We start from the raw sequence: 18,207 nt of genomic DNA, 5'->3' as shown, positions 1-18,207 counted from the left end.
GGCCGGTGGAGATGTAGTCAGTGAAGAAATCTGGCTAAATATGTTTCTAGAGCCGTAGTAGAAGATGAAGATGTCGTCCTCATCAGGAAGTAGTTATTTCTCATGTCACGTGTAATGAATATCTCCTGCAGTATTGCTAATGCTGATTCTAGTGTCAGTAAATGAGACGAGAATTAGCTTTATGGAAGATGAGTCTATGAGAAACGTGTTCAGCTGCAGACTCCAAGGAAGAAACTGCTTGTTGGCTGTGGCCTAAAATATATAGGTTTTATTACTAGATGTAGAGAAGAAAACTAAATACTGTAAAATAATATATCTCCTCATAGATTTCCCCTTATTATCTCCAGTAATTGTATTATTACACAGGATTTTTATGATGTTACATAGGCTCATCATCTTCTCATTCAGGTCCCTACAATATCAAATCCTCTCAGTGAAGATTTTCTATTTAAGATAATTTTCCTTATGGACCCATCAAAGATGGATATGGACAGAGATAAGATAGCAGAGAGGATATTACACCTCACCCTAGAGATCCTCTTCCGTCTTACTGGAGAGGTGAGAGATTCTGATGACGTCACATTACATCATTCTTATCTATGGGAATAACAGATGGACAGAACTAGAGAGGTGAGGACTCTGGAAATGTCTGGAGGGAGATTTATTAATGTGTCTTTCCATAACCAGGATTACACAGTAGTGAAGAAGACCTCTAGTGAGCGCTGTCAGGACCCTGTGTCTGAGGGATGGGAAAGACCCCTGCGCCCAATCACAGGGCCTACATCTCACCCCTTCATACATGAGGACATCAATGACCAGAAGATCGTAGAACTCGCCTACGAAATGATTGAGCTGCTGACTGGAGAGGTGACACTGCTGGGAATGCTGGGACATTATACAGTAACGCTATGAAGGGATTCGGGGGGATGACTGTATCATTGTATGTGTCAGGTTCCTATAAGGTGTCAGGATGTCGCTGTCTACTTCTCCATGGAGGAGTGGGAGTATTTAGAAGGACACAAAGATTTGTACAAAGACGTCATGATGGAGGTTCCCCAGCCCCTCACATCACCAGGTAATAGACAGGACTAAATACACACGGCCTATAATTATCTGTATGTAAAGAATGAATTCAGTCCCTGTATGTGTTTCCTCCAGATCTATCCAGTAAGAGGACGACACCAGACAGATGTCCCTATCCTCTTCTTCCACAGGACTGTAAACAAGAAGACCCCAATGTTCCTCAGGACCATCAGGTAGATGGAGAGAAGGTGTCATGAGATCTCCCCTATGATGTGTAGATGGCTGTGAAGGTCTTGTGCTCAGTCTTGTTTTATCCACCAGTATTATATGTTTTATGCTTGTGTAATGAGAACGGTGGAGATGGCAGGATTAGAGCTGATCATAGATGGGACTTCTCATCTGTTTGTGACTTTTACAATACTTGTTTCAGGGTGAAGATCTGACCCATATTAATACTATAGAGGCATATGTAAGGGGTGATGAGCGGTGTAAAGAGGAGATTCCTACATGTGACTACCCAGGTGAGTAGTAACCACTAAATGCAGAGAAGTCACAGATTCTTCTCAGTCACCGGCTGTGGCTGCTTTATCAGTGGTGTAGTTTGGCCGTATCACAATCGTGTGATCACCATTTTGCCTCTAGACCACAACATTCTCTTCCACCCAAAACTGTTCAAATGATTTTGGCCATTGAACCCTTTTCCATAGAAGTTACAACCTGGATTTTCCACCTCCTCCCTGTGATTAGGAGACTTTGACCGTTACCTGCCCAGATCTGTAAACCACAAAGCCAGAAAATCACTTGAAGAAAATTATTATGATGGGCCGTAAGAGAAAGTGGAGGGTAATGATGCTGTTGGCTTCCTAGATCCCTGATATCTTATTGGATGAATCTACCTTCTCTCCCTTCTGTGCTGCTGAATGTGCTCATATGGTCCCTACAAGACCAGGTCCAGTCTTTCTGGCCAAACTTCACATTTATGATCTACAACATTAAATGTTGAGGGCCAAGTGTAAATTTCTTTTAAAACCAACTAACTTCAAACAGGATTGTGATAAACTAAACAAAAAAAACATTGCACCTGTGCCATGATATATCTCTAAGCTAAATTTAAGACAAATAAACAAAAAAGGCAGCCTCACCGTGTCCTATTAGTGTAACTCAGTCCGTTTTGCAATGCTGTGGGTCTCCAACCAATAGCCGTGACTTAAGGCTTCACATAAGAAAATTAGTTATGGTGAGTCCCAAGAATAATTAAAATCCTCAATTTATTGAAAAAAGATCATACAGGTTGGGGATACATCTAAACGTGTTTCTGGCAAAATTTAAGACACCTCTTTCTATGTGTAATATTTCTTCTTGAAACTCATCTGACAGAAAATATTGGCCCTTATGATAGTTTAGATTGCCAAGAGTAGTGTTGAGCGAATTTGTTCGGCAAATGTTTGAAAGTTTCAAATACGGCACGAATATGGCACATTCGGATTCAAGATCGCAAAGGCGAGCAAATTGTCTTAAAATCGAAAAAGTTAGATGAATGAGGGGCAACCACGGCATTTTGTTAGCATAGTGCAAGTGTATGATGGGTGGTGACATGTGCCAGGTGAGTGTGGGGGCTTTGGAGAACTTAGAACAGGTCAGATCAGTGGCGCACTGTTTTTTTGTTTTTTTTCCTGTGGACGGTAACTTTAACTGAGGAAAGCGCGGCCAGCCAATCATATCGCAGGAATCATCTTCACTGTCCAGACATAAGGGCTTCTACAATTGGCTGCAGAAATCACATGTCCTCTCAATATAAAAAGCGGCCATGTTCCCTTAGCGCCATTATGTCCATGTCACTGCTGGAGACAGACGCAGCTCAGTGTTCTCCTGTGTAATGAGAGATATTAGCTAGATAGATGGGCGCTTGTGTGGTAGTCAGATAGTGTAGATAATTCCTGGCCTGTGTACCTCTGCAACCGCTGGGGCAGCACATTTTTGGTGTTCTTGTGCATGTACTGAGATTCTGACAGAAACGGAGGGCCCATGCCATACAATAGTGCTGTGCACCGCTGGTATAGAGCTCCATGTCTCAGTATACCTTGAATGTTTTTTTGCACTTGCTAATGTGATCAAGCAAGCGCAGCGCACCTTTTCATTTAGTGGGGTTGAAATTGTGCTCTGCACAGTCTGGAGAGCTTCTTATTGCAGAGCACAAAATCTGTTTTTTTCTGTTGCTATTGTGATATTGAAAGCTGTGTGCACTAAAGTTTTTTTTAGTGTCAGATACTATTTTAGTGGAGTTGAACTACAGTTGGTTTCAGAGTAAAAAAATAAATTTTTCCTCTTGCTACGCCCAGTCCAAAAAATAATATTTTTTCCTGTGCCAAAAGTCATACCGTGCTATAAGCCAGCTACTACGTCAGTGGCGGTCAAAGTCAGCTGGATGCAGAGCTTATGCAGAGTAACCCAAAAATATTTTTTGCTCTGAGTAAAGTGATACAGCTGTCTAGATCTGAGTTTTAAATATTTAGGAGCATATATTCTATGTCATACTGGCCTCATCCTCATTCAAAAAAATAATTCTTCTGTTCCTAAAGTAATACAGCAGGGGACATCTCAGTTTGAAATTGTTTGGAGAATATCTTGTAGGTTTTATCGGCCTCATGCACACTAACAAATTTCTTTTGTCTGTTAGTAACCTTATACGGCAGGCCATATCTTAACTTGTCATTTAGTGTCGTTGAAATTCAGGTGTGTGCTGTGTTATTGCACAGGAAAAAACGTATTTTTCTTTAGTTAATTGCGTGCTCCTACCACTGTATCTGACCAACATGAATGGGAAAAAGAGAGGGCGTGGTGGAATGGGGAATAGGCTTGGTGTTCAAGGTGTACTTGGGGTACGTGGTAATGTTAGTGAAAGCACCACGTCACAACTGCCCAACTGACTAGCGAACGACAGATGGATGAGTCTGTAGATACTTTTCACCCATTCTACACCATTGGCATCAGAAGTGTACTCCAAACAGTCACAGAGTAAAGAGGAGGAAAGCATCTGCATCGATGCCCAAATTTTTTTTAGCTTGGATTCGGGTCAGGATGAAGTAAGGTCCGAGCAGGTTCCTGGCCCTCGTCACCAGACGTTAACCGCAGGGGAGGGAGGTGATCCCTTTGAGACTCAGATACCTGAGGCTCATGTGGACTGTACTGTGCTGTCAGGGCAACAAGAGGAGAGGGGTCACTCTGAGGGCGAGGAATGGGATAACACATTGGATGATGACGAGGTTGAAGATCCTACTTGGTGTGAACCCGGAGTCACGCAGCCGAGTAGCTCATCAGAGGAGGTGGAGGAGGAAGACGAGGAGGTTACATTTCGCCCTACGGCACAGACATGGAGTGATGCAAGCACGAGGAGCACTGCATCCTTAGCCACAACCGTGGCTGTGGCCAGCAGCGGTCATGGCTCTGCAGCTCGCAGGGGCAGCAAGGGTTGCTTTATATGGGCCTTTTTTGTCAGTGCAAAAGGATGAGCCAACTCACGTTTTCTGCAAACTCTGCTATAAAACAACTCAGTAGAGGGAAAAACTGCAAAAATTTGACTACTACATGCATGAACATTCACATGCTCAAACAACATTCTTTACACTGGGAATCTTACTGCGCTGAAATGCGAACCAGCACACCTCAACAACCATCATCTGCCCCATCAAACGCATCCGCTGCTTCTTCCTCCTCCTCTGTTACCGTGAAAAGTATTGTCACGCAGGTCTCCCATCGCAGAAACTCTGGTTCTTTACCTGCTCCAGTCATGCTGAGTGACAGCCCTTCAGCTGTAATGGAAGGAGACACACCTGCTGTGTTCGTTTCAACGAACACACCGCATGTTTCTCAATCCACCGTAACATCTGTACCTCACTCACACTCCACCAGTTTTTCTGGTTCACCATACTCCGCTCTCTGTCAGCACCTTAGCCAGCCCTCGGTCCCTCGGTCACGTAAAAGATTGTTTCATCCTACGCATGACAAAGCTAAGAGGTTGAACACCACCATCTCCAATCTGTTGGCCACGGAAATGCTGCCTTTGCGCCTGGTAGATACAGACGGTTTCCGAAAAATGATGTCCGTCGCAGTCCCCCAGTACCAGTTGCCCAGTCACCATTACTTCTCTAAGAAAGCGGTGCCTGCGCTATACCAACATGTCGCAGACAACATCACCCGTTCCTTGTCTAAATCTATGTGTGCCAGGGTGCATTTCACCACAGACACCTGGATGAGTAAGCAAGGCCAAGGGCGTTACATCTCGCTGACTGGGCACTGGGTGACTCTGGTGGCTGTGGGGGCAAGCGGGGAAGGAGCTGCTCCACAAATCTTGCAATCCCCAAAGCTTGCAGAAGAAACCTCTGTATTTCCCACTTACTCCGCTGCTTCTGCGTCCTCCACCTCCTCTAGGGCCTCCACCTGCGCACTCAACCTCTGCCTTAACAAGACACGCGTTCCAAGGTGCGGAGCGAATACACACCACCTCCGTACTGCGCAGTCTTCAAATTAATATGCTTTGGAGATCGCAGTCATACAGGTGTAGAGTTGTGGGCTGCTCTCCAGGCTCAGTTTGAGCAATGGCTGTCTCCGCTGAACCTAGAACCAGGGAAGGCTGTGTGCAATAACGGTGCGAACCTGTTAGAGGCCCTAGGCCTAGGCAAGCTCGCACACGTGTCTTGCATGGCTCACGTCCTCAACCTGGTGGTACAGCGATTTCTCCGCCACTATTCTGACCTGGATGAGCTGCTTCACAAAGTACGGAAGCTGTGTGCTCACTTCCGCCGTTCGCACCCCTCATTTCATCGACTTGCATCGATACAGAGGTCTTTGTCTGTGCCAGTTAACAGGTTGATCTTCGATGTGCCGACGCGGTGGAATTCCACTCTGCACATGTTGCAGCAACTGTGCCAGCAGCAACGAGCTCTGGCGCAGTATGTCATGACGTATAGCTTGGGGCAACGCAGTACGGACTTGGAGCATATCACGTTTGCGGAGTGGGAACAGATTAAGGACCTCTGCACCCTTCTGCACGGTTTTGAAATGGGTACTAAACTGGTTAGCACTGACGATGCCATCATCAACATCACTATTCCGGTCATATACACCAAAAGTTTGGACACACCTTCTCATTTAAAGATTTTTCTGTATTTTCATGACTATGAAAATTGTACATTCACACTGAAGGCATCAAAACTATGAATTAACACATGTGGAATTATATACTTAAAAAAGTGTGAAACAACTGAAAATATGTCTTATATTCTATGTTCTTCAAAGTAGCCACCTTTTGCTTTGATGACTGCTTTGCACACTCTTGGCATTCTCTTGATGAGCTTCAAGAGGTAGTCACCGGAAATGGTCTTCCAACAATCTTGAAGGAGTTCCCAGAGATGCTTAGCACTTGTTGGCCCTTTTGCCTTCACTCTGCGGTCCAGCTCACCCCAAACCATCTTGATTGGCTTCAGATCTGGTGACTGTGGAGGCCAGGTCATCTGGCGAAGCACCCCATCACACTCCTTCTTGGTCAAAAAGTCCTGACACAGCCTGGAGGTGTGTTTGGGGTCATTGTCATTAAAAATAAATGATGGTCCGACTAAACGCAAACTGGATGGAATAGCATGCCTCTGCAAGATGCTGCGGTAGCCATGCTGGTTCAGTATGCCTTCAGTTTTGAATGAATCCCCAACAGTGTCACCAGCAAAGCACCCCCACACCATCACACCTCCTCCTCCATGTTTCACGGTGGGAACCAGGCATATAGAGTCCATCCGTTCACCTTTTCTGCATCGCACAAAAACACGGTGGTTGGAACCAAAGATCTCAAATTTGGACTCATCAGACCAAAGCACAGATTTCCACTGGTCTAATGTCCATTCCTTGTGTTCTTTAGCCCAAACAAGTCTCTTCTGCTTGTTGCCTGTCCTTAGCAGTGGTTTCCTAGCAGCTATTTTACCATGAAGGCCTGCTGCACAAAGTCTCCTCTTAACAGTTGTTGAAGAGATGTCTGCTGCTAGAACTCTGTGTGGCATTGACCTGGTCTCTAATCTGAGCTGCTGTTAACCTGCGATTTCTGAGGCTGGTGACTCAGATAAACTTATCCTCAGAAGCAGAGGTGACTCTTGGCCTTCCTTTCCTGGGGCGGTCCTCATGTGAGCCAGTTTCTTTGTAGCGCTTGATGGTTTTTGCAACTGCACTTGGGGACACTTTCAAAGTTTTCTCAATTTTTCGGACTGACTGACCTTCATTTCTTAAAGTAATGATGGCCACTCGTTTTTCTTTACTTATCTGCTTTTTTCTTGCCATAATACAAGTTCTAACAGTCTATTCAGTAGGACTATCAGCTGTGTATCCACTAGACTTCTGCACAACACAACTGATGGTCCCATCCCCATTTATAAGGCAAGAAATCCCACTTATTAAACCTGACAGGGCACACCTGTGAAGTGAAAACCATGTCCGGTGACTACCTCTTGAAGCTCATCAAGAGAATGCCAAGAGTGTGCAAAGCAGTCATCAAAGCAAAAGGTGGCTACTTTGAAGAACCTAGAATATAAGACATCTTTTCAGTTGTTTCACACTTTTTTGTTAAGTATATAATTCCACATGTGTTAATTCATAGTTTTGATGCCTTCAGTGTGAATGTACAATTTTCATAGTCATGAAAATACAGAAACATCTTTAAATGAGAAGGTGTGTCCAAACTTTTGGTCTGTACTGTACATGCTGGAGCAAACTTTGAATAACCTGCGGCAGGAGGTGCTGACCCCAGAAGAAGAGGAGGATGCGGAAGGGATACCAATGTCTCAAATTTCCAGACTGTCCTCACATAGGCGGATGCCAAGTGATGCTGGATTACAGCTATCAAGAGGGTTTGGTGATACCAGGCAAACTGTTAGTGAAGGTGCAAGAGCCGAAGAACTAATGGAGGAGGAAGAGGTGATGGGCGAGCAGCTGTCAGAGGATGAAGAGGATAATCATCCCCTCTTGTTTGAACGTGGTTTTCTGGAGGGTACGTAGGAAACAAGCATCAGTGCTACGCAGCCCGCAATACAGCCTGGCTTTGGACCTCCTGGAAGAGCTCGACATATAAATACCTTCTTGATGCACTATGTGAAACATGATCCCTGTATAGCTAGGATTCGAAATAATGCTGACTACTTGGTTGTCACTCTGTTAGATCCACGTTATAAGAGTCAATTTTGCCAGATGCTTCCCGCCCTGGAAAGGGACCCGCTTATGTTGGAGTATCGAAACAAGCTTTTAAGCAACCTTAATAGAGGTTTTCCCCAAGGTAACAGTGAGGCACACAGTTTGCATCGCAGCTGTAGTCTTTCAACCTCCGGCACGTCAGCTTGTCAACGCCAAAATATTAGAAACAGCAGCAGAGTAAGTGGCAGAAGCAATTTCTGGGAGTCCTTTCACACATTTTTTGCACCAGCTCGTGATGACATTGATGCCACTTCGGTGATGTGAGGCCCTCATTTAGGGCAATGTGAACACTCCTGGTTAGGTCTCCATCTCCTGGGTTGGCTGTACTGGAAGAGGTGTGGGTCTTATTTACACTATTTCTACTCTAGTGAAATTGATTAGACATTGCTAGTGTCTGCCACTAATCTTTTGAAATATGGAGAATCATGATTGGGTCTCCATCTATTGTTTTGGCCTCCTTTGCAATACTTATACTCTAGTGAAATTGATGCCACTTCTGTGGTGTCAGGCCCTCATTTAGGGCAATGTGAACACTCCTGGTTAAGTCTCCATCTCTTGGGTCGTTTGTACTGGATGAGATGTGGGCCGCTAATTTTTGGAAATGTGGGGAATCCTGAATGAGTCTCCATCCATTGGGTTGACTGTAGTGGAAGCGGTTTTGGTCTCCATGCATTTCTATAGTTATGGAGTGAATGTAGTGAAATTGAGCATTTGGTGCAGATATTGTTCTCCCCAAATGGGTACGCAAACATAATAAACTCTAAACTGATTTTCAAAAAGCAACCATCAGCCGCCCCATCAAACACCTCTACTGCTTCTTCCTCCTCCTCTGTTACCGTGTCAAGTTGTGTCACGCAGGTGTCCGACAGAACCAGCTGTATAGCCGCTGCAGTTAGGCTGAGTGACAGCCTGTCAGCTGTAAGTGAAGCGGACATGCCTGCTGTGTTTGTTTCTCTGAGCACACCACACTTTTCTCAATCCACCGTAACAGCTCCGCATGCACCTCACTCACGGTCTATCGGTTTGTCCGTTTCACCGTACTCTGCCCTTTCTCAGCACTGCAGCCAGCCCTCAATCCCGCTGTTGTGGTCACGTAAAAGACTGTTTCATCCCACACACGACAAAGCTAAGAGGTTGAACTCCACATTCTCCAATCTGTTGGCCACGGAAATGGTGATCTTAGGCCCTATTTTTTTAAATGTAAACCCTTCCGATTGAATCTGCATTTCCTGGGTTGGCTGTAGTGGGACAGGTATGGGTCTGCATTAAACTACTTGTAGTCTGATGACATTTATGCCACTTCGGTGGTGTTAGGCCCTCATTTAGGGCAATGTGAACACTCCTGGTTAGGTCTCCATCTCTTGGGTTGGCTGTACTGGAAGAGGTGTGGGTCTTATTTACACTATTTCAACAGTAGTGAAATTGATGCCACTTTTCTGACGTCTGCCACTAATTTTTTTAAATGTGGGGAATCCTAATTGGGTCTCCGTCTATTGGGTTGGCTGTAGTGGAACCTTCCTGTTCTGCAGTCTAAGTTGTGTAAGGTTGTGTACCAGTCCTTGCTGCACTCCTGATACAGACTCTGCCTGCTGCACTCCTGATACAGACTCTGCCTGCTGCACTCCTGATACAGACTCTGCCTGCTGCACTCCTGATACAGACTCTGCCTGCTGCACTCCTGATACAGACTCTGCCTGCAGCGCCATCTAGTCTGTTCTACTGGGTCCAGAAGCTGTGTGTACGTTGGTCTGTCCTGGAGTGGCACCTGGCGTTCATCGGGAGCCAAGTCTAACCTCACCATCAGAGGCTCTAGTGAACAGTCCGGTGCTCGCTTAGTCACGCCCCTCCAGGCTCTCCGGGGTCCATGGCACAGTGGATCCACAAACCACGTCCGTGACTGTGCGCCCTCGCAGGCATAGTCCTCTCTCCTGTTGTTCCAGTCGGTGACCCCTTTTGACATGTAAAGCGCAACTGAATAAATTTCGCTGCCACAGTAATAATTACAGTACTTGTACTCAAGTAATTGATGGCACTTCCCTGGTGTCTACACCTAATTTGATGTGTTTTGGCAGCTTTTGGTCCCGTTTCTAGGTGTTCCCTATGCATTTTTTTGGTCCCCCCATTGACTCCTATGGGATTCGGAAATGTTTGACGAATATTCGACGAATAAATTCTGCGAATATCAATTTGTTCTGCGAACTTTTCAGAACCGAACACTGAAATGTTCGCTCATGCCTAGCCAAGAGACACCGAGCACCATACTCCAATTACCCCAGAGAGGTTTCACCACTAGTTACTCACTTCTTACTGATGGAGACTGTTGAGTTTGATCATTTCAGTAGATGTGTTATTGTCTATACTCATAGTTTTGACTATAGTAGTTAGTGCCCAAAATACTCAGATTTAACCCCTTCCTGCAGCCAGTTTTGTGTTCCTATCTGGGCCCATTTTTCAAATCTGACGCGTGTCACTTTATATCGTGATAACTTTGAGATTCTTCACAAAGGATAATAGGAAACAAAAGGACCTTGCAAATAATATTCCAACTTCTCTTGAATCCGACAATACCCTGTATGCAGTTGTACACTACTGTCTGGGTACATGGCAGGTTAAGAAGGGAAGAAGCGCCATTTAGCTATTTGAATGCAGATTTTGCTGGGATAGTGTGCAGACACAATGTATTGGGGACACTGTTCACTGTCACCTGGAAGCTCAAAAGATGGCTACCACAAACAGGCTTGGCGCTTTCTACTCCATTTTCCAGATCCCAGAGTTTGCCTTGCTCATCATCCTTTAACCCCTCTACATGGATTTGGACCTAGACAGAGACCCCCTAAGCTTGGGCTACAGTGTTACCTAATGTTCTGTGGTGTGAGATGGCAAGAAGAAGTCAGATAGCCCCGTCAGAACATGGAGGTCAGAGAAAATACAAAATCACACAAAAGTAGTCAGTAAATGGGCCGAGGTCACAACAGGACACAAATACATAAGCCGGGAGCTGAGCACAGAGGACTGAACCAGAGGAGAACAAGGCTGTATCTGGCAGCTTCCGGCAATATGCTTCCAGCTTTAGTAGGGTGTGGTGCTTTCCAGTTGGCTGAAGCAGGGAGCAGATTACTCCAGCTGGACAGCACACACAACCATACTGCCAGACTGGATGGTACTACAGGTCCCAGGCATCCTAATCTTAGTGGCTGGACAGAGCCTGCACCGCCCAGAGCTTCTGGTTCTGATGTCTCCTCCATCACCAGCGCCGCCTGCAGGATGAATAAGGCGGCTCCTGGTGAGAGAAGCAGACGTCGCAGGAGCAGATCACAGAGGAGATGGGACCCACCATTTGCAGAAGCCCTAATGTGGCCAAATTGCAGAAATCCAGAGCAGTAGAAATCCCCATAAAGTGACTCCATTTTGGAAATTATAACCCTCAGTGAAATAATCTATAGGAATAGTGACTATTTTGACTCCACAGACACTTTCCGGAAATTAGCACGCAGTGGATGTTGGAGAGTGAAATTACAAATATATAATTTCATTACCCAACACATAGTGCCCAGATTGTGCTCCAGGAGACACACACCGTAAATTAAGTGGGTTCTTCTCACTATAGTAATGTCAAGTACATGGATGCTAAATGTGGTTTGGGCGCACTGCAAGGCTCAGAAGTGAGGGGGAGATCTGACTTTGCGGGAGCGGATATTGCTGGATTGGTTTATGGCAGCTATGTTGCTTTTCAAAAGCCTTTGAGCCACTAATAATGTGGAAGCCTCTGGTTTTCCATTGACCGATGGTGGACCTGAGTGGGAACTTGTTTTTTGTGAGATGAGTAGAAGTTTTTATTGATATTATTTTCACCTACATAACATTGTTTGGTGGCTTTTTGTTCCATATTTCGGAGGCAGAATGAACAAACAGTTGAACACTACGATCCACTGGTTCATCCTATGAGGTTTTCTATTAGACTGTGAACTGTTATTGTCTTGGTGAATAATGACGGCTAACATAGGGCACAATTTAAAAAAAAATCACAGAAAAAGATACAGCCTTACTAACACCAAATCATATAACAAATGCACTAGCAGGATGCCGCAGACCCCATGATAAAGGTGCGGGCTGCGCAGGTGCAAAATACTGATGGAGCAGCCACTCACAAACCTACCAATTCATGGAGGGGGTGGTTGCCTAGTATTAAAGATGCACACAGATGATGTTTACATAAGACGCCAGTCACACAGGTAGGTGTGATGCACAGTGTCTGGCTTAGGATAGTGATGATGCCCATACTATTAGGTCAGGAAGGCTGCCCAGCACTATACAAGTGCACTCCACATGGACAGACACCCCAGTACACCCAACCAACACTAATGCATTTGTTATCTGATTTGGTGTTGGTAAGGCTGATTTTTTTCTGTGATGTTTTCTTGGTAAATAATGATACTTTTACATAAAGTACATTTTTACGTAGAGTTTAAGCAGAAATATTCAACAATATAAATTTTAAGGATATGTTATTCATAAATAATAATTGGTTTTATTCCTGGCAGATGACTGTACCAGGAGATCACAGGGACAGCTGACATCTTCAATTTTTAAATCAGATGATCTTGAGATCCCACAGGATACAATTGAAGTGAAAGTCATTAACCCAGATATACCATCATCCTTTCACAGCAAAGATCTATCATCTGATCCTTTGAAACAGGTCCTGTCTTCTGATTCATTACCAACTACTAAGGAAAATCAAAGTCACAAAATAAGCATTAAAAAACAAATTGCTCCTAAAGCAAAGAAGCCATTTTCATGTTCAGAATATGGAAATAGTTTTTCCCTCGAAAAGTCTTTTCTTAAACATCAAAGCATTAACACATCAGAGAATAGATTTTTTTGTTTCAAGTGTGGGAATTTTTTTAACCAGAAATCAAAACTTGTTAATCACCAGAGAAGTCACACAGAGGAAAAGCCATTTTCTTGTTCAGAAAGTGGAAAATGTTTTACAGAGAAATCAAGTTTAATCAAATATCAGAGAACTCACACAGGGGAGAAGCCTTTTTGCTGTTCAGAATGTCGGAAATGTTTTAACCAGAAATCAGATTTGGTTAATCACCAGAGAAATCACACAGGGGAGAAGCCTTTTTCTTGTTCGGAATGTGGGAAATGTTTTAACCAGAAATCAGATTTGGTTAATCACCAGAGAAATCACACAGGAGAGAAGCCTTTTTCTTGTTCGGAATGTGGGAAATGTTTTAGCCGGAAATCAGTTTTGGTTAAGCACAACAGAACTCACACAGGGGAGAAGCCTTTTTGCTGTTCAGAATGTGGGAAATGTTTTAGCCAGAAATCAGATTTGGTTATGCACCAGAGAACTCACACGGGGGAGAAGCCTTTTTCCTGTTCAGAATGTGGCAAATGTTTTATCCAGAAATCAGATTTGGTTAAGCACAAGAGAATTCACACAGGGAAGAAGCCTTTTTCCTGTTCAGAATGTGGGAAATGTTTTAGGCAGAAATCAGGTTTGGCTGTACACCAGAGAAAACACACAGTGGAGAAGCCTTTTTCCTGTTCAAAATGTGGGAAATGTTTTAAAGATAAATCAGATTTGGTTAAGCACCAGAGAACTCACACAGGGGAGAAACCTTTTTCCTGTTCAGAATGTGGGAAATGTTTTGTGAAGAAATCATCACTTTTTAGTCACCAGAGAACTCACACAGACGAGAAGCCATTTTCATGTTCTTAATGTGGGAAATGTTTTACACGGAAATCAACTCTTAACAAACTTCAGAGAAGTCACACAGGGGAGAAGCCTTTTTCATTTTTAACCGAAAATTGTATCTTCATAAAGGGGGTGACCACTACTAGGACAACTCCTTCTCATTCCTCATGTTTGGCCTTGTTAAAATAAAAACACTCATACGCACTTCCTGTTCTGGCGCCGTTCCATTGGTGTCACAACTCGCTTTTCTGTAAGAATGTTACATCACACAATCCTGCTCCCAATCATCGCCACCTTCAGACGTATTGTACATCAACAGGAAGGACATGGCCTGGACATAGCACCAAGAGAATGCACACACTGAAAGCACTCTCTTCAGACCGTGTTCTTGGGGGAATTATAAGCAATTTACAGCCTCAAACATAACTTTCGATATGGGAAAGAAAGAAGAGATCAGAGGTTAATCTGAGGTCCTCCACCTCTGTCAGCATGTCTGGTATGCAGTGTTTCTTATGGAAGGTCTTATCTTCCTGCTCCAGAGCTATTACTGCCTCATCTCAGCTTGGAAAAAGAAGCAGCCTTAACCCTCATGATGCCAGACAGCTCCAGGCTGTAAGTCCTGCACCAACTTCTCTCTTAATGTAGACCTCACAAAAAAACAGCTCCACAAATCTCCCTGTACTCTCACCAAAGCCCCCATACTGAGCAGTGCTTGCTTCACAGGGACATTTACCCCCCAGCCACAGGTTATTCTGATATGGGGAACAACATAACTTATTTATATATCAGATTGCGTCTATCCCTACTAAAGAAGATATGGAGCAATATATTCAGAGGCTGGAGACCACATACAATACTGAAATACGTCCCCTCACTTCTATCCTGTCACAGCTTACTGACAAGGTACAGAGATTAGAGGATAATGTCGTCCAAGTTAGAGGCCATCATAATGCTCAGATAACACTGGATCTTCACAGCCAGTAAATAAACCATCTGTTTAATATGGTTGATGATCAAGAAAATCGCAATAATATCTGGATAAGGGGTATACCTGAAAGCATCAATGCATAAGTGATTATGCCAACACTGCGATCATTATTCAATAATATCCTTGGTGATCCTATTGATAAGAAGTTGGAGATTTATAAGGCGCACCGTACAATAGGCAATCATGGCCCAGATCCTGAGCATCCAAGGGACATTATCTGTCACATACATTTTTTTCATTGTAAAAGAGGCCATTGTGAGGAAAGCAAAGGAGTTGGATCCTGGTGATTTAAATGGAAAACGCATATAATTGCTCACATGCAGTACAGACAAAAAGACACACCTTCTCATTTAAAGATTTTTCTGTATTTTCATGACTATGAAAATTGTACATTCACACTGAAGGCTTCAAAACTATGAATTAACACATGTGGAATTATATAGTTCGCAAAAAAGTGGGTGTGGGGGTGCTTTGCTGGTGACACTGTTGGAGATTTATTCAAAATTGAAGGCATACTGAACCAGCATGTCTACCACAGCATCTTGCAGCGGCATGCTATTACATCCGGTTTGCGTTTAGTTGGACGATCATTTATTTTTCAACAGGATAATGACCCCAAACACACCTCCAGGCTGTGTAAGGGCTATTTGACCAAGGAGAGTGATGGGGTGCTAAGCAGTCATAAAAGCAAAAGGTGGCTACTTTGAAGAACCTAGAATATAAGACATATTTTCAGTTGTTTCACACTTTTTTGTTAAGTATATAATTCCACATGTGTTAATTCATAGTTTTGATGCCTTCAGTGTGAATGTACAATTTTCATAGTCCTGAAAATACAGAAAAATCTTTAAATGAGAAGGTGTGTCCAAACTTTTGGTCTGTACTCTATATATCCTGAAAGACACTTGCTAAAAGAAGGGTATTGAAGCCACTACTTGATGCTATCTGGGAAAATGGCCTGATGTACTCCTGGGGGTTCCCATTCCGGCTGTATATTTTCTAAGATCCAAGCAACATGAGACCTATTTGTGATGCCCTGGACATTCCCAGAATCCATATATCTGACTGGCCACCTGCTCCACCATTGCCACAGAGAGTTCCAGCACGTCACAGAAGGCGTTCAATGGATCAGGAACTTGATGGTGATGCAGCCAGATGGGAAAGGAACCTGCCAATCATATGAGCTCCTGAAATGAATCTTGTCTTCCCTGATGAGAGACAGTTTGCCGATGCTTACTTATTTCTTTAAGCATATAATTAGATATATCTATATAGAGCATTAGGTGCCACTCTTCCACTATATAGAATGTCTAAGTTCATATAAGATCTTAGACCGGCATATAAGTTGAGTTCACATGATACTACTGTAATATCAGGCTGTATTACATTACTTGCTTTATATTCCATGGTTCCACCTGATAGGAACCCTAGGACTGAAAGTTTGACTTGCACCTGTAAAGACAACCCCCAGTTAGGGACTTGCATTGGGATCTGCTTGTTTCGCAATTTCCTACTGTTTTGATGTATTCATAATCTATACTTCTTAGACACTGAGAGGTAGACGTTACTATCTACCGTCTATACTTCCTCTTTTCTCTTTACCTTTCTCTCTTCCATTCCCTCTTTTTTTCATATAATATGGCACAACTCAAAACTTGCTCATTGAATGTCAGAGGACTTAATGTTCCAGAGAAAGGAGCTCAAGTGTTTTATCACAGGTATAAACAGCACGTACATTTTCTCTTTCTTCAGGAGTCACACTTTAGAGGCGATCATATACTGTACCTCAGATTACTAATGGATATTATTCATCTTGGCGTCCCAGAAAAATGCAGTTTTGAAGTCTAAGGTGCTGAGTATCGGCCGCCACAGATCACTGCTGCATACTATTGTAGAAACACTGTCTGACACGGAGAGGAGGTACGTGTTTGTTAAGATCTCCATCTACTCCAAAATTTTGACTTTGGCAAACTTCTATCTCCCTAATTGTGACCAAATGAATACATGCCGTCATTATTTAAACAAACTAAAATATTTTGCGGAGGACCTTATCATCATTGGAGGTGACTTTAATTTTGTCTTGGATCCTTCTTTAGACGCGTCCCGGGGCTGGAGTCACCAATCTAAAACACACACAAAAGCTTTGCTAATTGTGCTTTGGTCTCAACCGGGCGATGTATGGAGGATACTACATCCAGACTACATCCAGACATAAAGGATTATACCTATTATTCTCCTTTACACAATATGCATAGCCATATAGTCCTTTTCTTAATTAGCCGTCACTTGCCTACATGGCAACCTACATCTCAGATAGGAACTGCTGTATGGTCAGATCATGCTCCTGTATATTGTAACTAGCTATTGAACCCGTTCTATGCCCAGGTGGCAAGCATTTTTATTGGTATATGGTCTCCCATGCTGGTATGTGCTGCCCCCCTCCTGGTATTTCTGCTGCCCCCATCCTGTCCCCACCATCCCATCCTGGTATGCATGGCATCCCTCATCCCCATCCTGATACGCATGGCACCCCTCATCCCCAATCCTGGTATGCATGGCACCCCTCATCCCCCAATCTTGGTATGCATGGCACCCCTCATCCCCAATCCTGGTATGCATGGCACCCCACATCCCCAATCTTGGTATACATGGCACCTCTCATTCCAAATCTGGTATACATTGCACCCCTCATCCCAATCCTGGTATGTATGGTACCCAATCCCTCATCCTGGTATGCATGGCACCCCTCATCCCTATCCTGGTATGTATGGCATCCCACATCCCCAATCTTGGTATGCATGGCACCCCTGATTCCAAATCTGGTATACATTGCACCCCTCATCCCAATCCTGGTATGTATGTTATCCAATCCCTCATCCTGGTATTCATGGCACCACTCATCCCCCAATCCTGGTATGCATGGCACCCCATCCCTCATCTTGGTGTGCATGGTGCCCCTCATTCCTATCCTGCTATGCATGGTACCCCTCATCCCTATTCTGGTATGTATGGTACCTCTCATCCTGGTATGCATGGCACCCCATCCCTCATCCTGGTATACATGGCACCCCTCATACCAATTCTGGTATGTATGGCCTCATCCCAGAAACCTGGTATGCATGGCACCCAATCCCTTATCCTGGTATGCAATGCACGCTTCATCCCCAATCCTGGTATATATGGCTCCCTCATCCCTATCCTGGTATGCATGGCACCCCATCCCCTATCCTGGTACGTATGGCACCCCTCATCCCTATATTGG

General features: G+C 44.1%; 1 protein-coding gene across 1 annotated transcript; it reads left to right on the top strand.

Annotated features, from left to right (window-relative positions):
• The first annotated feature begins 412 nt into the window (after nt 1-412).
• Nucleotides 413-15,307, top strand: LOC141191666 (uncharacterized). The gene is made up of 6 exons (XM_073661612.1): nt 413-558; nt 688-867; nt 952-1,075; nt 1,159-1,256; nt 1,454-1,544; nt 12,792-15,307. The coding sequence occupies exons 1-6, from the start codon at nt 466-468 to the stop codon at nt 13,979-13,981; spliced, it is 1,776 nt and encodes a 591-aa protein (XP_073517713.1). The 5' UTR covers nt 413-465; the 3' UTR covers nt 13,982-15,307.
• The last annotated feature ends 2,900 nt before the right edge of the window (nt 15,308-18,207 follow it).

This window comes from Phyllobates terribilis, unplaced genomic scaffold, assembly GCF_046119375.1.
Source record: "Phyllobates terribilis strain yellow unplaced genomic scaffold, ASM4611937v1 Scaffold_49__1_contigs__length_9717188, whole genome shotgun sequence".
Classification (NCBI taxonomy): Eukaryota; Metazoa; Chordata; class Amphibia; order Anura; family Dendrobatidae; genus Phyllobates; species Phyllobates terribilis.
The sequence above is the reverse complement of the archived record's forward strand: the minus strand, read 5'-3'. Positions and strand labels throughout refer to the sequence as shown.